The sequence below is a fragment of the Anarhichas minor genome, unplaced genomic scaffold (genome assembly GCF_050575085.1).
Source record: "Anarhichas minor isolate MPS153535 unplaced genomic scaffold, ASM5057508v1 ptg000017l, whole genome shotgun sequence".
Classification (NCBI taxonomy): Eukaryota; Metazoa; Chordata; class Actinopteri; order Perciformes; family Anarhichadidae; genus Anarhichas; species Anarhichas minor.
This window is the reverse complement of record NW_027466463.1, coordinates 18,181,662-18,207,715: the sequence shown is the minus strand read 5'-3', so window position 1 is coordinate 18,207,715 and position 26,054 is coordinate 18,181,662. Positions and strand designations below refer to the sequence as shown.

Below are 26,054 nucleotides of genomic sequence, written 5' to 3'. Positions count from 1 at the left end.
ACCTCAGGACATCATTCCTGTGGTTTCCTGCTTGGTCCTCATACAAGTCCCAAGCAGGGAGGCATCTTTTCACCTTCACTGCCGTGCTGATGTAATGTCAAGCTCTGGGACCCGGGGGCCTTGAGAAAACAACATTGGTAGAATGTGAAGAGAGGCATCTTGCCCTTCAGTGAAAAAAAGTAGCTGCCATAAAAACCACAAATATAAATAACCACAAGTCACACTTTGGGGTAATACACTTCAAATACAAATGTAAAAATCTATAATACATTGGAATTTGGAATAATTGCAGGTAATAAGACATGTGCTTAGAAATGTGCCCAGAATATCATTGTCTTAGCAGTGTAAAAACTAGGACGTTGTTCATTTCCGTTTGTGTGGCTGAGGGGAGAGTGTGAGTCATCCGACAGATGGGAAGTTTTTCCCTACATAGTTACAGGCTTCCCTATTTCCATCTCAAGTCTCCCTCAGTTTGAGGTTACCTGCTGTCTAGTCTGCCTTTATATTGGTTGGTTCTGGAAATAATGGAGCCTCAATATGGATACTAAAAATCCCACTTTCCCTTTTAATCCTTTTGAGAACCGAATTTCTTCTTCTACTTGGTAATATTCGTCTTTTTCCCTTCTTTCTCTTTCTGTTTCCTCTCTTGCGCTCAGCTGTACCTCCTACTTTCCCCCCGTTCTCCTCACATGTGAGCATCTCAGTAGGCCGCAGTATTTATGAGTGCTTGCAGAGGGGCGGCAGGCAGCCGGAGTAACGACATTTCTAGACGGGATCTCTGAGCTCATTTCCCCCCAATCATTCCTTCGCAAACACACTTTGTGACAGAGGCAGACTTTCGCCTCGCATCGTGGTTCTTAGACACTATTTCTAAGTTAAAAGTTTACATCTGGTGGTGCTGAGGAGAAATCCAAGGGCTCAGCGTATCTATGAGATGTGGAAAAACAAAGTTAGTATTATAAAGATGTAAAGATCTTTAAAAAGTGGCTGATCCTAACGCAACTAAATCCATTATTGTGCGTACTGATGTGCTATTCAGGTAATGCAAAGATGCAAAAGAGTAATAGGGATAAAAGGACAAGGCAGCATAGTTAAAGCACTGACTAACTTTCCCAGATGTTGGGAAAGACCGGCGTCCAACCACCCTGAAGAGACTGCAGGTCAACTGGAAACTTTACGTTCAAGGAGAAACAGGAAGAAGACACCAGATCACCACTTTTGTTGCTTCTCTCTTCAAAAGGCATCAGTAAACACATCAGTTGGATGACATTTGTGTCACTTCTTCCTTTTTTTTGTGTGCCTCCCATCCAGAATACAATATTCCATCCCAACCTCATTGTGCTACCTCCCCTCTGTACACACACAGTTTGAGCTCAAGTGAAATATGACACCCACATGCACAGTGGGGCTCTTTGGTTTTTGTCTTGCGGCCTCTGACGGTGTGCTGACACGTAGACAATCAACATGAACGTCGTCAGACGAGGGGACACTTTCCTATGATTCTCTATGATAATAGAATCAGTGTAAGTCATTTGTTCTGGAGCTTGTGCACATCATCTCTGCACATGTTTTGCAGCAATCTCAAAGGGGTAAAGCTTTTGCTTTCAAACATAAACTGCAGAAATGAAAACTGTGCTCCAAAGAGTTTGCTTCATGAGGTACTAAGAGCAGTCCTTCAGATAAACTTCTCACTGTCCGGTATGCTCTTTCTCTCACTCTCTCTCTCTCTCTGCCTTTCCCTGTTTTTAGTGCCACGCTTGCCAGCAGTCTTGCACATTATCTGAAGTCAGGGAAGGATCCAGTCATATTTTCCATCCACTCTCTGTGTCTGACTGGATGTCTGCGCTGGTGGGAGAAAAGGAGAGCAGGCAGGAAGAAAAAGAGGGAGGGATGGAGAGCAGGAGTTTGGATGGGGGCTGGGACTGTGGAGAAATCCAGATGCAGAGACGAGACGAAAACCAGACCAAGAAATAGAGAAATAGGCCTCAGCTAAAGTTTGTGAGAGAAAGAAAGCCAACAGATAGCTGTGAAGCACATCCAATCCTGAAAAACTTTATACCATGTGGGTGCAAAGATCAAAAGTGAGATTTCTGGTTTAACATTAAACTCTCATTGGATCCTCCAGTGAAGGACGTGGTACCATGATGGTGGCTTTGGGTTTTTTAGATCTGAGCTCCCCACCATTTGTGTCTCTCGCCTCACAGGGGAGGTGACGTGTCATGATGGGTGGAGCTCACGAGAGGCTGGATTTGTTTAAATAGTTTGGCATTGGTAACTTCACTGTGGGACATTTTACATTATCTATATATGATAATACAGATGACCGTCAGATTTCCAAAGGATTTTGTGTAAATTGACAGGACTGGGTCATGTGTAAATGTTATCAAATGCACAAATGCACATCATACAATAATTCTAATAATATTCCTAATACTACTTCTACCATTACAAGTAATAATAACATTGATAACATAAAGCAATAATAAAAGCAGCTTATATTTCATAAAACTATTTTAACCTTGAGTTGAAAGAATAGTTTTTAGTCATTTTGGTAAATAGGCTTATTCTTTTTCTTTCAGATAGTTAGAAGTGAAGACTGTGGATGAAATATGAAGCTACATGTAAGGAGACAGTTAGCTTAGCTTAGTATAAAGACTGGAAACAGGGGGAAACAGCTAGCCTGGCTCTAGCTTCATATACAAAAGACTGACGTCTATCTCCTCATCCATCTCGACAAGAAACATTTCCTAAAATGACAAACTATACTACATGATGGTTGAAAGTTACAGGAAGGCTTTTGGTTTAAGATTATTTTTTTAAATCTTTTTTATACTGGTTCCCTGAATGAACATCCAATATTGGGACCAGGCTTAACTTCTGGTGATTCACTGAATACATACGTCTATACAGGTGCATGAATTCCAACCGCCCATTGCCTGCTTCTGCAGAAAATGACTGTCCTGAATGGAAATGACTACTGTTGTAGTGGTGAGAGTAGTACTCAGCCAGCAAGCATCAACCCCAGCCTGCAGACTAAAATGACAAAAGTTGGGCCTTCATGAGATGATTGCAGTTCGCATAGGTCTCTACTTGAAGTAACAGACAGAAGTCACCCTGTAATTGAGCATTTATCCATAACGCCGCGTGGAAGTCTGTTCTTTTTTTCTTCTCTTTTCAACTGATGCTACTGCTTCCAATGAACTTGCAGAGTCTGTGGCAGGGCTGCAAGGTTTATTTTCACAGAGGCGACTGGTGGAGTCACACTAGTTATTTGCTCGTCTGTACACGTACACGGCAGACTTGAGCTGTCCTGACTGTGAATGAGTATCTCTGCTGGAGACCTGATGTTAACTCATATCAGGCTTTATTAAATGATTAATAGTGCCATGTCATTACATTTTTTTTAAAGATTATTTTATTTCAACCATTTGCCCTCCGTTGATATATCAGCATTTCAGTCCAAGACAAATTTCCTTGTGGGGACAATAAAGTATATCGTATCACAACAGAGGTGCAGACAGGAAATGGTTAGGGAGGGAGAGGGTTATGACTTCAAATAAAGTTCCCTAGTCAGAATCAAACTGGAAGCATCACATGCATCTTAACCACTAGGCTACCAGGACACCTCCACGTACAGCGGCTTGTGTAAGGATCTATGTTTTAACAACAACAAACAGTTGAAAACCATGTAGCAGGTCATCTATGATCCCACACGCCATCTACATATTGATTGAGCCAACAACCATCGTGCATTGCACAGACAAGGGATTACTGGTTTAAGGAAGGACGAATTCCTTATATAATAATGCCAGTAAATTAGGTTTCGTCCAATACCAATAAGATAATAATTTCTTATGGCTGTTTTTAAAGTGGCTAATAGGACAACCCCATGGCTTAAAGGGCTAAAACGCCAACCATGCAGGTTTGAATCCAGTTGGATTGTACATTTCAGGGGGTTATTCTGCTTAGAAATAAAATAAATTCATTTTTTTTAACCATGATTACTTACTAAGAGTGCACATATAATTTTAGAAAATGGACAAACATTATTACAGTTTGGTAGTAGTCTTGATAACAGCGATTTAGAATTTAAGGATATACTGTACAGTGACTGATTTTATTTGCGATACTGTACAATTTTCCTCATCATACCCTGCAATCTGTCTGAAGCAGGTGGGCTCACAAAGCATGAAAAAACAGTAATTGAAAATCATTTAAAAAAAACATCATAATGGCCTGGAACAAAGTAATAACAGCAAGTAATAGTGGCCTCCAGCGGAGTGCTGGTGAGACAATGACTTAAAGAAGACATTATAGTCTAAAAAAAGCAAAAAACAAATAAATGCCCCTGGGCATCTCAAATAAGGAAAATTAGGAAAATGAGCCGCCAGGCAGTAAGCGATAGAAAGAAGTGAGAGAGGGAGACAGAGAGGGTTTGGCTTTGTCAGAGTTTGGAGCAGCAGAGATTTACAAGTAGAAACACGTGGACAAGGCCAGGCAGATGCTACGTGTTGCTGGCTACAGCTCAGAGGCTTGCTGGGGAATGCACAGTTTAGACGTTTTTAGTTACTCTGCTAGCTCTGCCTCGTATTAATGCTGCATGTAAACCTACTTGTGCAAAGATGCCCGCTCCAAAATGATTGGCACAAGTAAAGTCATCCAATTTGAGTCCTTAAACTGCTTCAGTGCAGGACTTGTTTAAAATAAGAGTTGCTTTATTCTCATTAACAGGATTAAAGTCATTACATCTATGTAGACACTTTCCCCACAACCTCTTACATCTCAGGCTCATGTCCTTCCACAAGCTGCCAATGACACACTAAGAATTTCCTCCCCCGAGTCTGCAAAGCTTGGTGGCTCCATTTCAATTTGTACTCCTTCTTCTCAAAGACTGCCTGACAATAGTGGATCTCTAGCGATTACCTACAATCCCGATGCTGAAAGTTGTGGATTGTTTCTGTTGGCTGAAAAACCTGACAGCAATTTCTTTGCTAAAACATGCTAAATATCTTGTCTTCCAGTTCAAAAACATGTAGCTCAGTGAGGATACAGTGGTACCGTAGGACATTTGAATGCAGCTGAAATGCCATAAACGCATTCTGAGCGCTTCCACCCAAACCACCAGTCTGAACTCTGAGAGACTCGCCACAAAGAAATATATTATAGATTGCAGCAACTCCAAACACCAGAAAATGACCAGTTCTATTTAAACACTGTCCTGTCAGCTTCGGCTTCTGTTCACTCATGGAAATTCACTGTAAAAATACTGCCTGAAAGAATGGTTCATCTCGTGATCAAACAGATTTATTTCAACTGCATTTTGCACTTTCAGAACTCAGAAAAGAGGATAAAACCAAATTCCTTATTGTGCAGATGTTGTTTTAAAGCTAAAATAACAGATACAGCACACAGGCGCAAGTCTTATCAAATGGGTTTCCTCTGACAAACATGACTCGAAACAGGACTTCCCCATTTTCATTTCATTCAAAACACCCAGAAACCTCTGATAACTGTGTAACTTTAACAATTCCCCCCACGTAACCTTTTTTTTTTTCTTGTCCAAAAAAAGTAATTTAAATGGGTGTGTCTTATTTCGAAGGTGCACTTGTGGCAGTTTAAATCACTTTATTGTTGCATTATGCATGTGCTGCAGTGGGTTAAAACTCTCAACTAACAATTGTGCTTTTTTAATATAAAATGGTCAACACAAAAATGATTTGAAAGGAAGGATAGAGGATACTGAAGAAGAGCTACACCTGGATAGAATTCTATATTACATTTTATTCATACATAAAGGGTGTTTTTGTTGCTCCTGCAGTGTTGTATTTAAATTCATCAGAAAATGCATAGCGTCATCACCATCCTCAAGAAAGGTGATGTAAACCTCCTGCAGGCTGCAATGGATACATAGCCCGTAAAACCGTGCAGAAAATAAGGACGAAAAAATGTAGAGAATCACTGAAATGGAGATTGACAGCTGTTTGTTTGTGTAGCAGGTGGTTGAGCAGACTCCCTGCTTTCACAAGTAAAGGAAACAGATGCTAAAAAACAAAAAAGAAACTGCTTAATGCAAACAAAATCACTAACCACACAAACAATCCTCGGAAACTATTAATTTCCCCTGCAGCTGAAGCCATATCAAGCCAACATTTGCGCCGACTGCGTGTATGTGGATGTGCAAATGTCTGAAAAATACTTCATGGAGTACAAGAAATGCAACAATAAACATCAAAATGAGCTTTATCTGTATGTTTTTGAATATTTTGTGCAGTTTTTCAATCATTTAGTCATGATAATTCGGGAAAACTTAATTCTACTCATTGCTAGTAGGCCCTACTCATGCTAGCTAATGACGCTAGTGTTTAGCTACTACCCTCTATCTACTATTATCGTTCTTATTTTATGTGTAATGTATTTATTTTATTGTACCTTAATCTTTTCTTCCAAATACTTTCTGTTTTATCTTATTGGTTAGGTAACAGCATTAACAATCCATACATTATGGTCTTTTTGATTCTTTGTTGATCCAGCTAGCATGAAGTAGCCTAGCTAGCATGATAGCTACAAAATGCTTCCATAAACACAAGAGTGTGTTTTCTTTTCTCAAAATGGATAGTACAAGGTCTATTTCAGAATTAAAACATCCCACTAAACATTTGTGCTCACATACAAAATAAAAGCCTATTCAATGATTTGGTTATTACACTAATGAGTCGTCAGTCTAACATGCATTTGTGCTTGAATTGAATGTCCGCAGCTGAAAAGGGGACAGGTTCTTTGAGTTGAATGTCAGAAAAAGAAGACAACATCAGAAAGTAAATGAAAGGTCAACTCGGGCCACACTGCTGTTGTAGAAGCTGCAACGTGTCCACAGTGTAACCAGACTGCTTTGTGGATCTGCCAAATGTTCTCCTCTCTGCCTCCCTCCCTCCCTGTCTCTAACGTCATAGAATGGCCATGCCTCTTTTGGAATGAGTTGATTTTTTAACACAGTTTGTTCATTTTGGATTTCGGATTGCTTACTTAGAGAAAACAAAAATAAAATCACCTTTGTTGGCAGTCTACATTTTATTTATTTGCAGGTAACTGGTAGGGTTCAAATACCTATTAATGTTAACATTTCATATAGGTTAGCAATTATTTAACCTTAAAGGCATAACACATATAACTGGATAGGGCTACAATGTTTGTGTGTGAAGTTATATTTAATCATGTATACGTTGCAGGTGCTTGATACTCAGAGTTGTAATACCCATAATAACACGAGCATGATTCCCTCTCGAAAATGTCCTTAAAGGACAGAAGCTCCTAATTACTTGTACATAGGAACTCGTTATTATCTTGGCTAATATTTCATAGTCCATCTGGTTTGCTCTCCGTGCGTAAATTGCGCACGAAAGACATCATTCTGAACCCATTCCTTCCTCTTTAAAGAAACCAGTGAGCCCAAGTTATCATTAAGGCATTTAAATTAAATAACTCCCTGTCCAACTGAAATCAATCCAGTCCTCAGCTGCTCAGCATATCCTTGATAAATTGGGGCCTAATGATTAAGGCTAAATTGCAGATGGTCTGTTACACAAATAAAACCATCTAGCGTCCAGACGATTGAAAATCAGCTCAGCGACACAATATCTCAGGTTAGAGGCCGAAAAGACAAAACACCCTTAAAAAAAAGCCTCAATTAGGAAAGTCCACGGAGAAGCAGAAGATGATAAAACACGTCTGAACGGTGGCGAGCCGGCGCGTAAATGCTGCCCGTCCTCATCATCCACGTTGGAGCTGAAACGTGAACTTGTTTGACATGTTTAAAGACGGCCCCTCTCTCTGATGAAGGAGGGACTCTGTGACTTGAACATGTACAAGTTATCTGTGCGCAGGAGACCTCCCCCAAAACGTTTTGGCATATAAAAGCCAAGCTAACTCATTTGTTTAGGCAGTAGGGAGTTTCTGCTAGGGTCTGGATTTGGAATTACACACACCGGACCCTACGTTCTATGAGTGGTGTCTGAGGAGAAAAAAAGGATTCCCCCTTTGTCTCAAAGAATCTACATGTCTAATATTTAGACATGTTCAGCTTTGTGGATATTCGGTTAGCGCTGTTGCTCAGCGCAACAGTGCTTTTGGCGAGAGGTCAAGGCGAGGATGACAGTAAGTATCTCTTTCAAACATTGCTTTGAGTTGTTTTGGGACTGTGGCACCCTCGGGATGTTGGAGAGCCCGCAAAGGATGCTGAGCCGTTTGCTGGAACTTAACGTTCTCTGCGGGATACATGACTCCTGTGTGCTTTAGGTTGTGAAAGTTGTTGCACAGTGAGGCGTTTTGATGATTTATTTGTGGGGGGTGAACTGGACTCGAATAGGAGTTTATATAAACTTTTCTCTATTGTTTGCTGCTCTCACTGACGTGCAGATACATGCTCACTGTGCGTTCTGCGCGCTGGAGCGCAAACCTTGAGGGGAGCAGCTGCACTTTCTCTGATGCGCAGTGACAGGACATTGAGTTCAAAGAGAGTTGAGGCAAAGCACAAGCATAAATCAAATTAGAAAATGGCAAAATCAATTTAAGGAAGTCTTAATTGCATTTAGTTCGTAGAGTAGTTTTCGCCAGTTTTAGCAAAATCGAATCCCAGGTGACAAAGATGTGCCAATGTCTGTAGACTCTAGAGCACTTGGATTTTATCTCAGTAGTTTTAACATCAACGCATAAAAAAGTGAGCAAAGTTTGTGGGGTACCAAACCTGATTAAGTGGAGACCTTATAGCTGTTTTAAGGTTACACTTGTGCAAAAAAGCTTCATACGAATGTCACACTGAATTAAACAACATAATTGCCCAGTTTGTGTAGAACTTGGTTTGGTTAGGTGAAAAATGAGACAATGGAAAAATCGCCTAAGTCTGACGTCGACACGAAAAAAAAGTCTAGACATCAATTTATCACCAGGCAGAGAAGGGTGCGGAAGATCTCGTTTTGGAGGTTAACAGCGCCGCTCAGTGGCAAACACTGGAACTGTGCATCCATCCTCCAGAGGCCCAACCACACATCCACCAGCTTGAAATGTGATTAGGCCCAGTGCAACTTTCCACTCAGAGTTTTTGAGGAGAAAGTCTTGAATTACGTCTGATCAGAAATGTTGTACAGTGACTTTTGCTACATTTGTTCTGTTGCATGATACGGCCTGTATTCTAACATTTACCAGGCCCAAATAATGTATACTCCGGTTAATGGACACTGGTGTTATACTTAATTAAAAACAATATATTCCTGTAGATAATCAGTGACTAAACACCAGATCTTTTAAAGATTTTAAAAAACTAATTAAAAGGGTGTTTCTATGACTTATTCCGCATCTTGAAGCCATGATATAGCTAAAATGACACGTTGAAGAACGGATATAAAAAAAAACTTTTGCAAAGTCCCTGTAAGGAAAAACACACCCAAAAAGGCGATGTGCCAGAAGCCAGAGGCCAGAGCTGATTACTTTAGTCTCACAATTGAAAGAACAAACAGGTCTACATGGGGAAATTTATAAATAACTATGTTTGCTGAATATCATGTTGCTTTGTAGACAGAGTCTGGTGTCTGATCTAAGCCTATTGGCCACTTCTGGTTCCCATATGATGCCCACACGTGCAAGTGCAGCCAAGGCTCAATTAAATCTTACCACACATTGTACATAATTCAGTTTACCGATGCCAAACCTAATTTGCAAGAGATAATGTCAGGATGTTTGCTCTGTTTTTTTAATATTTCTTCTTAGTTGATACCAAAACTCACTGTGTTTTTTTATCCTCTCAGGCACATTCGGCAGCTGCACATTGGAAGGACAGTTGTACAACGACAAGGATGTATGGAAACCAGAGCCCTGCCAGATCTGCATCTGCGACAGTGGAACCGTCATGTGCGACGAGGTGATCTGTGAGGACACATCCGACTGCGCCGATCCCATCATCCCAGACGGAGAGTGCTGCCCAATCTGCCCCGACTCCGATGGTACTTCACCTTGATCCTCCCTCACCAATTCTGTGGTTTAATTAGCTTTATGGCGCCACCTAGTGCCCCCCACCTCACCTCTGACCACCCGTGTCTCTCTGGCCACCAATGGACTCAAGGCCCTAAGCCTGCCTGCTCTCCTGAGGATTTTCAGAAAAGAATCACTTTGGATTTACCTTTTGTTTGTCATTTTCAATATGCATTCTTTTAACGGTGGATTTAACCTGCTCTTTGGGGAAGTCTGGCAGTGCATATTACATTTCCCAACATGCCGACCTCACCTGCGGCGACCCTGAAGGGTGCAACAAACGTCACTTCTCCCAAAACAACATTTACATCATTTTATTTTACTCCTTTTCCACTACAGAAACATTAAGAATCCAATAAATATGCATGTTGGTCAGTAATTCTATAACATGATGTAATCACGCTGTAATCAGCCCCGACTCCCTGCCTGGACCTGCCACTCAAACATTTACATTATTTTGTAAATGTCCAAAGTTATGAATGTGTCTCTCATAAATGTTCAAGAGGTGTTGACATTTTCTTTTTCTCCATTGCTTCTGTAGGACCCCAGGTTCCAGGCGAGTTTGAGGTACTTAGCTCTTTAATATATATATATATTTTTTTGTAAATATGTGTGATTATAGTACGTGTCTCTCTTTGGAGATGCTGGCATGGCCTGGTTAGTCATTACACCTGCTTATATTCTAGATGGTGCACGTTTTAAAGTCTGGATGAAACATTGCAGTGTAGCTTATCACCATTTTTCTGTCTGTCCATAGCCAACAAATGGAGAAACTGGAGAAACTGGCCCCAAGGGAGACAAGGTAGGTTCACTCTTTGCCTTTATTGATTTTCTTGAGTATGACAATTCTCTGTCAGAGAAAAGTTAGACTGACATATTCAATTCTTATTGACTTATTCTTCGCTGTACTTTTCAACAATCATGATTTAAAATGTGAAAATGAACACAGTGGTGTTACATCTTTGCTGAGCTGATTGAGTCTATACAAACTAATCTAAATGCTGTTCAGGCTGCTGTGACGTAATTGTTCTTAATGACCTTTAATAATTAGGTCACGAGGTCAACAGGTCATCAAAAGTTGAAAGTTCAAATAACGGGAATTGATTTATAAATTGATGGATTAGTATTAAACAACATTAACATGATAATTGTGGAAAACACAACTTGTAATCGAACACATTTTCAACCTTTTTGCAAACGTGAGGGATTCAAAAGCAGCATACACAAGTACAGCAAGTGGAACTTACAGATATGTGCAGTGTAACAGTGTAATTTGTTAATATAAATAATCATTTCATAGAAAAGACTAGTCTACTTTGGTTGGGTTATGAGCTATAATCAGGTTTGCATAAAGAAGATTGCTAACCGACTGTGTCTGCCTTACCTTTTGACAGGGTCCAGCTGGTCCTCCTGGCAACGATGGCATGGATGGACAGCCTGGGTTCCCCGGCCCTCCCGGCCCCCCTGGCCCACCTGGCCTTGGCGGAGTAAGTATCTCCATGTCCCGACATCCAGGAAGTCTCGAATTGCGTTTTACAGATGACTCGACTCCGTGAGATAGCCCTTTAAAAAATACAAAACATCTCTCTCATTCAGATTCTTAATTTTGCACAAGAGAGATCAGCAGGAGAGGCTTTGTGATAGACAGAAGCAGCTAGGAATCTTTATTTCAGCACTGGGAGTGCAGACAGCTCCCGGATCCTCAGGTTTCAGGTCTGGGGAAACCGCAGAATATCTCGTTTCGATCTCACCAGTTTATTCAGTCAGTGACACACAAAGCCGTTACAACATTTTACCTCAATATCTGTGCAACAGAATCAAATATATTGCTCCTCTGCCGAGATGAAACCTCCCAAAGCTCAGTGACTAATCTCACTCTTTATCTTCTCCCGTTACAGAACTTCTCTCCTCAGATGAGCTACGTTGACCACTCCAAATCCGGCGGCGGACAACCTCAACCTGGCCCAATGGTACGAAGCCTTTTGCTCTTTCTCAGTCTATCTCTATTGCTAAAGTTCCTGTTTAGACTAAATAATAAAGAGAGTCTAATGGATCTTTGTCTCATCTTCATCAATAGGGTCCCATGGGTTCTCGTGGTGCTCCTGGACAAGCTGGCTCCTCTGTAAGTATTCCCTCATTCTCATTTTCACTATAAACTTTCCTCAACATTTCAACAAAAGATTTGGCCATTAGCCGAGCTCCCCACCAACACCCAGTTTTTCTTTGCTCAGATATGTGACACTGCATCTGCGATGAATGCATAAACATTAAACATGAATATCTGTTGTTGTTGTTGTCCATCAGGGTCCTCAGGGTTTCAACGGCCCCCCTGGAGAGCCCGGTGAGCCCGGAGCCTCTGTGAGTATACGCATTTTTTATTTCTGCTAAATAAAAGTTTCTCTTTATTTGAGAGGAAACCCTGAAATCTGTGTGATTCCATTTTAAATACGATACTTTTTATGTATTTGTTATTGATAACATGTTACTTCCTGTGCTCTACTTCCTGTTGTAATCACACCACTTTTGCCAGTTTTAAATACCCTCTCTTCTTTACCCTTAATGACAGCGAATATTCACACATTTACTTCAAATCCGTTTTTTGTTGTTGTTTTTTAGGGTCCTATGGGTCCTCGTGGTTCCGCTGGTCCCCTTGGAAAGAACGGAGATGATGTAAGTGATTTATTGATTGTTTTCATCCCTGCTTGTTGTCATTTCTATTCATTTATAACCAAAGGAAAGACATTCAATTGGTCCTTCCAGCACGATACCGTTGTCCATGTTGTTCTGAATATGTCACAAATCTTACTTTGTTATTCATGACTTGCCTGAAGGATACATACGTAGTCTTCTAACCTCCTCTCTGTGTGTCTTCAACAGGGTGAGCCCGGCAAAGCTGGTCGCCCCGGTGAGCGTGGAGCCGCTGGCCCTCAGGTGAGTGATGCCCATTGAGGACAAAGGTCAGGAGATAGTCGGCTGGAAATGAATCCTAAATTGGCATTTATGTGAAACCTGTTGGTCAGCAAAACAATCTGATGGTTTCTCTTAGTTTTTCAAACAATCAGCACATTTTTAGAGTCATTTCAAATGATTTTCAAACTCTCTAGTTGCAGAAAGACCCTTATGTTTATTACAGGACGTTATCATGCGTGAGACATTTGCCTGTTGCTTCTGAAGCGTAGTTATTAACTCGTCTCTTGATTTCCTCCTGCAGGGAGCTCGTGGATTCCCAGGAACACCCGGTCTGCCCGGCATCAAGGGACACAGAGTGAGTTTGGATGAGCATTGATTAAAAAAAAAATATCACCATTTTTAACTGTGACGTTGTAATGAGAGGTGACCGACCCTGATTGATTTTGTGCACAGGGATTCAGCGGTCTGGATGGAGCTAAGGGAGACGCTGGACCCGCTGGACCCAAGGTAGGACAGCAGGATGCGCTGTTGTCGAAACAAAGCAGGAATTTCAACATAAATTGAACCAAAATTTCACTCTGAACCAAATCCCTCCTGTATTTGTCCACAGGGAGAGTCTGGTGGATCTGGTGAGAACGGTATCCCCGGCGCCATGGTACGTTTTTGTCTCATCTCAATCAGTTTATTGACACGTACATCCCTCGAAGGTCACACTGAGTAATAATAATGTCAAGCTAATATTGTCCTGTTTTTTGGGGTCTTTTTTTAGGGTGCTCGTGGTCTTCCTGGTGAGAGAGGCCGCCCTGGACCTTCCGGCTCTTCTGTAAGCGCTGCTATTCCTCTCATGCTATAAAACATTATGTGATTTTAGTCCATACTTTGATACAAATATGATTCTTGCAAATCACTTTAACTAATCTCCTCCTCCTCCGCAGGGTGCCCGTGGTAATGATGGCAACACTGGCGCTGCTGGACCCCCTGTAAGTATTATTTTTGGAAATGTAAAATTGTGTGGTGACATCTTTGCCTAAAGCTCCACTAAAAGGCTTTGATGCTCTGTAATTAGCATTCCATCACATTTACAGATGTCTTTGTGGATGTCTGCTAACATCATGATTATTTTTCAGGGACCTACTGGACCTTCCGGTCCCCCTGGATTCCCCGGTGGTGCTGGTGCTAAAGTAAGTCTCCCAATACATTTTTAATATCCAACACATTAGTTTGTTCTTATTGTATCGATTGGTTTTATTGTCTCATCTATTGTTTTTATCAGTGTTTACATTTTTACCTTAGTTTGTCTTGCTTTTGTTGGGCATCCTGTTGTTTTATTGTTTTATTTAAAGGTGCTATATGAATAAAGCACCTTTAAAGTTACCTATTATTAAAGTTATTATTATTTGACCACAAACATTGTTAAACCCTTTAAAATTGCAGCTACTACTTGGTCCTTCACACAGGGACACTGTTTTAACGTCTCAGCGCCTCACCTCCTTTGTTATACACCTGACTCGCTGTCTCAGTATCTCCCTGGTGTTGTTCATTAGTAGAAAAACTGGGGACATTAACAGTCTATAAAGATTAAGCCCTCGTCCCTTGTTGTTGGTTGTCGATGTTGCTAAATCCACATGTAACAGATCAATTCTCTCCACTTTACACCGTCAGCCATGAAGTCAGCATGGTGTAAAACCGAAAAAGTAAATATTTGGCCTAATGTTGCGTCTCCCAGGTGAACGCTGTAGCCACCAGATGGCATCATCAGACCTCTAATAGCTCCTTCCTGCTGCTGCATCCCTCCTCTCTGTCACAGCCTGTAACTCTCTCCCCACGCATGGTTATTTTCAGAAACTGGGCTATGCATATATGCAATGAGCCAATTTAAGATTAGTGTGGTGGCTATTTACTCTCTTTATTAGTACTTCGAAATCAAAGTGCAAGCTGTATTATTTTGAAGAGATAAGACTCTAAAATTATTTCCCACTAGTATCAATAGACGAGGACAACATACCACAGTATTACAGACCATTAACGTGTCTTTACAATGTCATTTAATTGTATATTTAATCTAGTTTGGTGTTGACGTGCCAAGACGGATTATTTGCTTATGATTTATAATTGATTGATTTAGATACTTACAATATTCAAGTTGAGACGTTGCTTTCCCTTCACAGGGAGAGACCGGTGTCGCAGGAGGCCGTGGAAGCGAGGGAGCCCAGGGAGCTCGTGGTGAGGCTGGTAACCCAGGACCCTCTGGAGCCGCTGGAGCTGCTGTGAGTAGAAACTGGACTCAACAATGTCAAATCTTTTTCACATGGCAAGGATAAATAAAAAAATGCTAAATGCAATTCACTTCGTCTCTCAACAGGGTGCCCCCGGATCTGATGGCTCCTCTGGTGCTAAGGGTTCCCCTGTAAGTATCATACTCACTGATCACGTTGACGCCGCTGGAATCCTGCACATGAAGTGTTCCTGACACCCCGACTCTCTAACCCCGTAGGGTAACTCTGGTATTGCTGGTGCTCCTGGTTTCCCCGGCTCTCGTGGTCCTGCTGGAGCTCAGGGAGCTGTTGGTGCTCCTGGTCCCAAGGGTAACAACGTGAGTAGGGCTGAGCATTGGCGAGAATCAGGCGACCCGATACGTATCATGATACAATGCTCACGATTCAATATATTGCGATATATTGTCATTGTGATTTATCTATTCTTCTTAAATGTTACAGAGACCTAACAGCCAACATTAAATGTGTGTGTGTGTGTGTGTGTTCTGCCAACAGGGTGATCATGGACTCTCTGGTTCTAAGGGAGAGCCTGGTGGCAAGGGAGAAAATGTAAGTTTCACAATTCATTAATTTTTAAAACATTCTGTGTGTTTTAGTTGTTGTTGGAATAAGTGTTTATTAATGACCTTGCTTTCCTTTTTTTCCAGGGCCCCGCTGGAGTTCAGGGACTTCCTGGCCCCTCTGGTGAGGAGGGCAAGAGAGGAGGACGTGGAGAGCCCGGTGGTGTTGGAGCCCGTGGACCCTCTGGAGAGCGCGTATGTTACTTCTTCTTTCACATGAACCTCTGTTGGATACTATAGGTGCATCGAGAAGAACAGCGCACTTTTATCGCGTTACCACTGGGAACAGCCGTGATGTTACATATCCATCTCCCACCGTCTTAAAATCATGCTAATCATGTTAATCAGTGTTCTTTGAAAAGCCTTTACAGTATTTACAGTACGCTAAATTCCCAGGGGGATTCACAGCATGAAGTTTGAGCATTTACACCACAGTTACTAACCTGGTTGACGTCTCTGCTCCTTCAGGGTGGCCCTGGTGCTCGTGGTTTCCCTGGATCTGATGGAGCAGCTGGTGGCAAGGTGAGCATCTTACCAATGAGTCCACAACCAGGTCAGGAGTACGTTTGTCAAACCTGGTTCTGGCTTAACGTGTTCACACCTCACATCAGAAAACCATAACAGACATGAGCAGAGATTGAAGTAAATGAATCCTTCCTGTTAACTGAATGTAAATTGGGTCATGAACTTGAACCACTTGTGCGGACTTCCCCTGACTCTCGTCCCCACTTGTCTGACAGGGAGCCCCTGGTGAGCGTGGTGCTAATGGTCCAGCGGGAGCTCAGGGATCCACCGGTGAGTCTGGAAGCTCCGGTGCTCCTGGCGCACCTGGATCCAAGGTGAGATCTGCCACATATTTCTTTCTGTTAAGCTCTCTTTAATCTTATAGCAATGTGGAATACACTCAATATATGAACGTTGTTCGTCGTCATACTCACTGAATGGCCTTTCTCTCGACAGGGAATGACTGGTAGCCCCGGAAGCTCCGGCGCTGATGGAAAGAGCGGACCTGCTGTAAGTACCGACTCACAAATAGTTTCAAAGAGCTGAACATGTACTCCATGCAACGCAAAAGAAATGCAGCTTGTAAACAATCCATTTAATCATGATATGAGAGTCTCTTTTTTCAGTATTCTCCTGTCTTCTGGTGATCTTTAGGGTGCCACTGGACAAGATGGACGCTCTGGACCTGCTGGCTCAAGTGGAGCCAGAGGACAGCCTGGAGTTATGGGATTCCCCGGACCCAAGGGAGTTAACGTGAGTTCAGGGCCACACTCATTTTGTCTGGAAACAATCTTTCTCAGAAGGTGCATTTGAGAGGATCCGTCCTTGCTAGTTTGTTAATTGATTATACAACAATCATATAGATACTATGCAGTTTGAGAATATGAGATGAGCAAGAGTTAAGTAATATCTATTTTTGTGTTCAAGTCTAAGAGGAAACACTGATGTAAAATCCCTTATACGGCAGATGTAAGTGTGAACTTTGTTCTTTTTAACAGGGTGATTCTGGTAAGCCCGGTGAGAGAGGTCCCTCTGGTGCTGGTGGTGCTGTTGTAAGTACTAACTATACAAATGAAACTCCTACAGTGTAAACAATATTTTCTATCAAAATGAAAGTGCCAAAAATAGCACAAAAACAGTTGATAATTGGTTTTGGTAATGTTTTTGTCCACAGGGCGCTCCTGGCAAAGATGGTGATGTTGGTGCTCCTGGACCTTCCGGTATTGCTGTATGTATCTCGTTTAACTGAACTTAAGCTAAAACATGAACGTGTCATACGGTTTCTCATCGTTGGGTTCGCTTCTTTCTTGTTCAGGGACCTGCTGGAGAGAAGGGAGAGCAGGGATCCGCTGGATCTGGCGGATTCCAGGTAGGTTTTGAGAGTGCTGTCTTCTGTTTAGTTGACGTAGCTCTGAGCCGTGCCACTTGCTAACCCTAAAAATCTACCTCTCCTCTTTGTGCAGGGTCTTCCTGGACCCCAAGGTGCTACTGGTGAGACTGGCAAGCCTGGTGATCAGGTGAGAGTCACACTGCCGTGCACTGTGTATTTCATTTAGTGGAAGATTCTCGTGGGAGATTCCTTAATTCAATTTCTCCTTCTCTCCCTCTTCTGTTCAGGGCAATGCTGGTGAGCCTGGACCCTCTGGCCCATCTGGAACAAGAGTGAGTTCATCCTACATTTCGGAAACACATCATTGTCCTCATCCACGGTAAACACTGTTCCTCTGGTCTTTAGCTATGTTGGTCATGACCCATGTGTCCCTTCTCTGCATTAGGGAGACAGAGGTTTCCCCGGTGAGCGCGGTGCCAACGGCATTGCTGGCCCAACTGGAGGCCGTGGTAGTCCCGGACCTGCTGGTAACGATGGAGCCAAGGTAGGTTAAAAAAAAAGTAAAACAAAACTCTTAAAGTTTAAGAAGTTCTCAAACAGTTCTTGAAATGAAAAATAATCAAATGTAATGTCAGTAACAATGTTAATTATCAACAAGTGTAAAAATACCAATATATAACAGGCAAGTCATTTAAAAAAAGACCCACTTTTCTTGAAAAACACCTAATATGTCAGAAATAATACACAATAGATGAAGTTATCCAGCATTATAACACCTACATAACACATCCAGGGAGCAAAGGTCAGCAAAATCTAAACCTTTTGTCAAATATTAATATCTACTGTACCACCTCCTTATTTTAATATTTAATGAGGAAATATATTTGAAGCCCTTACAGCGGACCGCCAGTACTTTAGTTATTGTATAATATTTTCTCGAATGAGTCATTCGCATGTACTGGAAAGCGTCACCTGATCAATGATGTCATAACATGTGGTCCGGTGTATGACGGCTTCAGGATATCAAACACTTCTCATATCTATATTCATACACATATATAATTGAGATGAGTGTGATCATCCCAGACCTCATTAATATGTTGCTTTCCAAATCATCCTTTAGTTTTTATGGCTTCACTGAAAACAACAACATGAAACTATGTGCACAATCACCTAACATTGTTGTCCACTGTGTATTTCACAGTTCAGTGGAGGGTTCACCTGCAGCTGATTGAATATGATCAATAGATGATAATGTGTATATTTCTGTGTGTGTGTGTGTGTGCAGGGAGAGCCTGGTGCTGGTGGTGCCCCCGGTGGTCAGGGAGCCCCCGGTATGCAGGGAATGCCCGGTGAGCGAGGATCTGGCGGTCTGTCCGGAGCCAAGGGAGAGAGAGTAAGTATCACACCTGTCCTGTGTGTCTCGTAATTAGTCAGAATTGATTAATAAAATGTAAGCAGGTAAAGAATCAGCCACATAAAAATGAGTAACATTCTCTCAATTCTCTCTTCAGGGTGATGGTGGAGCGAAGGGAGGTGATGGTGCCGGCGGCAAAGATGGCGGGCGTGGTATGAATGGTGCTATCGGAGTCCCTGGACCCCCTGGTAGTCAGGGCGAGAAGGTGAGACCAGGTTTTAACCTACACATATCAGTTATCCAGGTTCATGATCTTTGCTGGATTGTTTTTCAGCATATTTGTTCGCATATGTTTATATACATAAAATGGAGTCCGATTTTTCAGAAATGTCCCTCCACTTCACAGAATTATCCTAAATATTATGATAGCGGGACAACAAGGCATGCGTCTGTCATAGAAAACATATTATGCTGTCGATATTTTCTAATTCAATTCGATTTTTCTGTTTCTGTGGTAAGACTCCTGATATAAGTGTTTAGGTGACTGCTGACCTGTTCGTCTTCTCCATCTCTGGTTTTAGGGTGAGGGTGGTGCCGGTGGAGTTTCTGGACCTACTGGTCCTCGTGGTTCCTCTGTAAGTACACCTGATCAAGGACTAGGAAAACAAACTGGATTTATATCTTCAGTATAAGATATGCAGAATATGATGACAGGTGTTGTAAATGTAGACGTAATCATGACTGAAATGTCTTCATTACTTTAACAGGGCGAGCGTGGAGAGACCGGACCTTCTGGACCTGCTGGATTCGCTGGACCTCCTGTAAGAATCTCACACGTTACATTTTAATCTGATATCTTTAAAGCTGGACACAAGAAAGCAAGTTGTGTTGAACTGTTTCTTCCCTTGCCCTCCAACCTCAGGGTGCTGATGGTCAGCCTGGTGCCAAGGGAGAGTCTGGTGACTCTGGACCCAAGGGAGAGGCTGGTGCTTCTGGACCCGGCGGACCCGTTGGAGGCTCTGGTCCTCAGGTAAGCCCACATGCCACATAAATGCATTATATAAATGAAATCATGGAAACTTCTTTACTTTTACTTCAAGAGTTCAAGAGTTTTATTTCATTATAGATGCATTTTATGAATTATTTTCATATGGTTATGTTTGTTCCCATGTTGTAAAATGATTTCCTTATTGTTTTTTGTCAACAGGGACCTTCTGGCCCATCTGGACCTAAAGGTACTCGTGGTGGTGCTGGACCCCCTGTGAGTATTCCATCAACATGTAGGATTTTGTACAATTAGATGCCATAGTAATGATGATGGTGGAACCAGTGATGCTGTTTCAAGCTGCCATCTCTGTTGTCTCTTTGCGTGTGTAGGGTGCTACTGGTTTCCCTGGATCTGCCGGCAGAGTTGGACCACCTGGCCCCTCTGTAAGTTTCACCTAGTCCACATAACCAGCAGTAATAACCAACACAGTCTGTTTGTACATCACCATTTACTGACCTGAATCCTCTGCGTGTCTCCAGGGAGCTGGCGGACCCCCTGGACCCAGTGGACCCGTCGGCAAAGATGGAGCAAGAGGAAACCGCGGTGAGAGTGGTCCCGCTGGTCGCCCTGGTGAGGTTGGTGGTGCTGGATCTTCAGGACTCGCCGGAGAGAAGGGATCTCCTGGCTCTGACGGAGCCCCTGTGAGTTATAATTCTGCAATAGATGTTCTGTCAAGGTAGTTCGAAGCATAAAATGTCCTACAGTGATTTGTTTTGTATTATGCGCCTGCTGATTCAGTGCTGTGTCGTTCTGTGCAGGGTACCTCTGGTATCCCCGGACCCCAAGGTATTTCTGGAACTCGTGGTATTGTCGGTCTCCCTGGACAGCGTGGAGAGCGTGGTTTCTCTGGTCTGCCTGGACAATCTGTGAGTATCCACCATGATCCCATTGACAACTGAGCCAAAATGGCATGATATTGACATAACTTCAGACTATATCAAGTACAAAAACAGAAACTTGCATTCTTTCTACTGGCCATCAGGGGGCGACTCTTCTGGTTACAAAAATAAGTCTGATTGTATAGAAGAAAATGACCCTACTTTGGTTGTACTTAGCAGTAACATTCCCCAAAACTGCTGTATCTCAAAACTATCTCTGACACCAAATCACACACATTTAAGTTATGACATCTTCTTTTAATAACCGATGTAATACTTTTCACTTCCCTTTGCTGAGCTTCTCCTGAAAATGTTTGGAGCCCCCATGGGGAGACCCGCCTCCCACTTTGAAAACCTCTGCTACATATTATTTCTGAAGCTCTCCTCAGAACTGACCTCTCTTGTTTCTCTTCAGGGTGAGCCTGGAAAGCAGGGACCCTCTGGACTTCTTGGAGGACGTGGACCCCCCGGACCTGCTGGACCCCCTGGACTGTCCGGTGCTTCCGGAGAGGCTGGTCGTGAGGTACGAGACCTGTAGAGTACTTGGACAGCAGGGTCTCACACATTTTAATGCATTCAGTGGTTCACGGGGCCTGTATTAGAGCTGTTCTGATGATTGACCATCCTCGCTGCTCTTCCACAGGGATCTACCGGTCACGATGGTTCCCCTGGTCGCGATGGAGCCACTGGCCCCAAGGTAACCCTCCACCTCTGGATCCAGCATTCTCAACCTTCTGCTGCGTTTTGCTCGGCCATATTATCTTCAGTACAGCATCACTTCCCAATAGAAACTAGCTTTTAGCTGCCCAGCATTGTCTCACTGGAGATTTGTCCCCTATAGGGAAACCGTGGAGAGGGTGGAAATGCTGGATCCCCTGGACCCCCTGGTGCTCCTGGAGCCCCCGGAACTGCCGGCCCCTCTGGCAAGACTGGTGACCGTGGAGAGTCTGTAAGAACCTCTTCCTGCTTATCTGGATATATATGTAACAAAAGTGCAGATAACTTTTCATTTGATCTGATTTATTTTCACCCTCTCTTTTCTTTAGGGTGCCGCTGGATCTCTCGGTCCCGCTGGCCCTGCTGGTGTCCGTGGTCCCGCTGTACGTTTCATCATCACATAATATGCATCAACAACATAAATAAGCACACTATTTGAGATATTGCTCCAGTCTTGTGTTGAATCATGATCGTATGAACCTAAGATTGGCTTGTTGACCTCCTGTTGTTGTCGTTCAGGGCCCTGCTGGTGCAAAGGGAGACAGAGGAGAGGCTGGTGAGGCTGGAGACAGAGGACACAAGGGACACAGAGGATTCACTGGCATGCAGGGTCTGTCCGGCACCGCTGTAAGTAACTGTGCTTAAAGTGGTAGAGAAGCAAACAATCTCAACTTCTCACACTTTACAATGTAAATATTCTCTCTTAAATGCATAATATTTGATATTCATATCTTCTTCTGCCTCTAGGGAGGCTCTGGAGAGAGAGGACCTGCTGGCGCCTCTGGACCTGCTGGACCCAGAGTAAGTACATCTGTTTTATAAGTAGTTATTTATACAAAAAATGAATTCACTTCCAATCTGGTCTTCGAGACCACTTAGAGAGTCTGTCTTTCACTCATTAAGCGATCATGTGGCTTTTTGCTCCATAGGGACCTTCTGGATCTAATGGTTCCCCTGGTAAGGATGGCATGAACGGTCTGCCTGGACCCATCGGACCCCCTGGACCTCGTGGTCGCAATGGAGAGATGGGACCTTCTGTAAGTTGCACTACGATCTTTGTTTTAAGCAGTTACATTCAGACACTTTCTGTGTGTCTGCAGTTTCTAAACCTCTGGTGTCACCAAACAGGGACCTCCCGGATCTCCCGGACCTGCTGGACCCCCTGGACCTCCCGGCGGTGGATTCGACTTCGTCAGCCAGCCCATTCAGGAGAAGGCACCCGATCCCTTCCGTGGCGGCCACTATCGCGCCGACGATCCCAACATGATGCGCGATCGCGACATGGAGGTCGACACCACCCTCAAGACCCTGACTCAGAGAGTCGAGAAGATCCGCAGCCCCGACGGTACCCAGAAGAGCCCAGTCCGCATGTGCCGTGACCTGAAGATGGCCCACCCTGAGTTGAAGAGCGGTGAGTGCAGATCAGAGCCCCCATGCAGCTTTTAGATAAAGATGAGGATGAGATTTAAACTGTTTTATGTTCCTCTGTTACAGACCTGTACTGGGTTGACCCCAACCAGGGCTCCATTCTGGATTCCATCAAGGTCCACTGCAACATGGAGACTGGCGAGACTTGCGTCTACCCCAGCGAGTCCAGCATCCCCATGAAGAACTGGTACCTCAGCAAGAACATCAGAGAGAAGAAGCCCGTCTGGTTCAGCGAGTCCATGACCGGTGGATTCCAGGTAAGAAGTCAAAAAAGAAAACTCTCCCGCACAAAAAAAAAATCCTTCTTAGAGCTGTTAGACCATAGAATTTGTGCCATTGAGTGACATTAAAGCCTGTGCACCCTTCACCTCCTTCCACCAGTTCCAGTATGGCACCGATGGAGCTGATACCGAGGACGTCAACATCCAGATGACCTTCATGCGCCTGATGTCCAACCAGGCCTCTCAGAACATGACATACCACTGCAAGAACAGCATCGCCTACATGGACTCCGCCAGCGGCAACCTGAAGAAGGCCGTGCTCCTCCAGGGATCCAACGATGTCGAGATCAGAGCCGAGGGCAACAGCCGCTTCACATACAGCGTCAGCGAGGATGGCTGCACGGTGAGTTTATTATTTTACAAGTTTCTAAAGAGAAACGAGAGACGCAAAAGACGGCTCGACTTTCTTGAGCGGGTTTCTGACCTTTTTCTCCTTTCTGTTCCTCTCCGCAGTCACACACTGGCACATGGGGCAAGACAGTCATCGACTACAAGACATCAAAAACATCCCGCCTGCCCATCATTGACATTGCTCCTATGGATGTTGGTGCACCTGATCAGGAATTTGGCGTCGAAGTTGGCCCCGTTTGCTTCTTGTAAAAAGGAAGAAATATGGACATGACATTGTTGTTTTTTTTCTAGCAGTCATCTCTAAATCTTTTTTCTATGCATTCAAAACTCATTCGGCTGCCATTGGTCCACATGCTTAAAACCACTCTACAGAAGACGATGTTTGTGTTTTTACAATCAAGTTTTTGGGACTGCTACGTCAACCAAAACCAACCACAAGGACACTTTAAAAATAATCTTTTGTTTCCGCTGGCAACAAGAAAATAATATATATACTTGTGTAAAATTTCCCCCTGGAGATTGAGAAAAAAAAGATCCACACATGCAATGAAACACAGGTCACTTTTGCCATTTTTCTACCACTGCGGAAGGACATTGAAAACAACAAGTGATGTGTACCATTTTTCTGGTGTTAAATAAATTGTAAAAAGTGTGAAGTGTCTTCTTGTTTTAAATTCTTGAGGAAAAAGAAAACACCTGAACGTTGCTCAGACAAAGACCAGCAAAAAGAGCCAAAACAAAGAAGCTCACCTTCATTGCAATATGTAGATGGCTACCTCATTACAAGAAGTCACCGCAGTTTTCTTTTCTTAAATGAAAAGGGAATTTTTTACACAAGTCTATTGTGGGGAAATCAAAAACATTCAAAGGTGCTATTACCATTTCAGTGAGGTCCAGATATTGGTGTTTGATGGTGAAAGTCTCACTGTCATACTGTAATTATTGCCACTAATGCCTGCAGAACCTTTGGTGCTACTAAATTGACTCATTGTCTTGTTGTCTATGCAGAGCAATTGTTTTCTACTTAAGTGTTCTGAAAAGATGATCACTGCAGATGTAATGCATGCAATCATGTCTTTCTAGTTAAAAGCAAGTGACTCTGGTTCAATATCATTTCCCTGCACATTTGTTCAGTGTTGATCCCTCTGTCTGTTTGCCCCCTGTGGAAAAACTTCTCTTCACTAAAACAAAAAAAAAGAAACAGCACACATCTCCCACCCTGTTGTTAATGTTGTTTGTTGATGTCTTTCGCGAAGGGTTTCTAAAAAAATAATTTGAAGCAGACCCACTTTCATGGTTTAAAACAGAGATTCTGTACTTATTTTGTACATGTATAATACATTGAGATGTTTTTAATTATTTTTGGGTGCTGAAATAAAGCATGTGAAGTGGTCTACTCAGTGGCTGAGTTTTCACTGTCCTCTTTTGCAACTGTTGTGAAACTGAAATCAGGTGTTAGGAGAGTTACTTCTAAGCTGCATTGCACATGTTCATAGAGAGAGAGAGCAGGAGGCATTCATGACACATTGAAATAGAGTTAAAATAGGCTTCAGGAATCAACTGTTCCACAACAATTGCACTAAGAACATTTCTATTAAGCAGCAGTGAAAACAAGGCCAATATCCAATAATCCAACCTGGCTTTTCTTAATCAATACACATGTAATTGCTACTTTTATATTAAATCTGCCAATTAGTTCCTTTAGAAATCGGAGCTAAAATTGTATAAAATGCAGCAGACAACAAAAATCAATCATTAATCAAACATGCAGTTTTCATGTCACTTTTTTTTTCCCACAATCACTTTAAAATAGGGAACTGGATCTGCATGAGAATGAAGTTTGTCAACAGACCAAACTGACAACAAGAGAGGAGACGTGTGTTTCGCCTCAAACCTCCCAAATCAGACGTAGATACACCGGCGACCCCTTCTGGAAGTCGAGTGCAACAACAGCCAAATAAAATGTAAATTCAACACTGAATCAGAAGGATCAGAAAAGTGCTGCTGCACTCTCTCTGATGGTTTGACATTTTCAGGTTTCACTTTGAGCCTCTGGCCTCCGTCCAACAGCAAAATACGAAAATGGACACCTAAAAAATTACTCTCTGAAATTACAGACATTCAACCTTCAACGACTACTAAAAAAAATGTCTGTAAACAGCTTTAAAGGATAAAATTCTTCAAGTCAGGTGCCCATACGAGTGGCCCAGCATACATAAATCTGATATATGACAAAACATGTAAAGTACATATAAAGTGTGAGAAGCTGACGAGTGAGCCATCTCACTTCCTTCTCATCACTGTTGAGAGTTGCACATGTGCAGTACGGAATCACAGCTGCGCTCCAAATCAAACACTTATACGGCAGCTGCTCTTACAAAGTACATACTGTTG

General features: G+C 42.7%; 1 protein-coding gene across 2 annotated transcripts; it reads left to right on the top strand.

The window, feature by feature from the left end:
• Positions 1–8,069: 8,069 nt before the first annotated feature.
• col1a1b (collagen, type I, alpha 1b) lies at positions 8,070–25,026 on the top strand. 2 transcript variants are annotated; one of them, XM_076092856.1, is made up of 51 exons: positions 8,070–8,151; positions 9,798–9,992; positions 10,562–10,587; positions 10,778–10,822; positions 11,415–11,507; positions 11,919–11,990; positions 12,098–12,142; positions 12,325–12,378; positions 12,637–12,690; positions 12,898–12,951; positions 13,232–13,285; positions 13,384–13,437; positions 13,541–13,585; positions 13,700–13,753; positions 13,866–13,910; positions 14,058–14,111; positions 15,099–15,197; positions 15,293–15,337; positions 15,425–15,523; positions 15,702–15,755; positions 15,854–15,961; positions 16,235–16,288; positions 16,507–16,605; positions 16,727–16,780; positions 16,925–17,023; positions 17,269–17,322; positions 17,445–17,498; positions 17,586–17,639; positions 17,734–17,787; positions 17,888–17,932; positions 18,046–18,144; positions 18,889–18,996; positions 19,115–19,222; positions 19,539–19,592; positions 19,725–19,778; positions 19,880–19,987; positions 20,165–20,218; positions 20,335–20,388; positions 20,485–20,646; positions 20,764–20,871; positions 21,299–21,406; positions 21,527–21,580; positions 21,725–21,832; positions 21,930–21,983; positions 22,120–22,227; positions 22,348–22,401; positions 22,530–22,637; positions 22,729–23,011; positions 23,095–23,285; positions 23,410–23,652; positions 23,763–25,026. In XM_076092856.1, the coding sequence occupies exons 1-51, from the start codon at positions 8,070–8,072 to the stop codon at positions 23,907–23,909; spliced, it is 4,365 nt and encodes a 1,454-aa protein (XP_075948971.1). In that variant the 3' UTR covers positions 23,910–25,026. The 2 variants fall into 2 exon arrangements, with proteins under 2 accessions (XP_075948971.1, XP_075948972.1); XM_076092857.1 differs by lacking the exon at positions 10,562–10,587 and having other exon boundaries at positions 9,798–9,987; positions 10,777–10,822.
• The last annotated feature ends 1,028 nt before the right edge of the window (positions 25,027–26,054 follow it).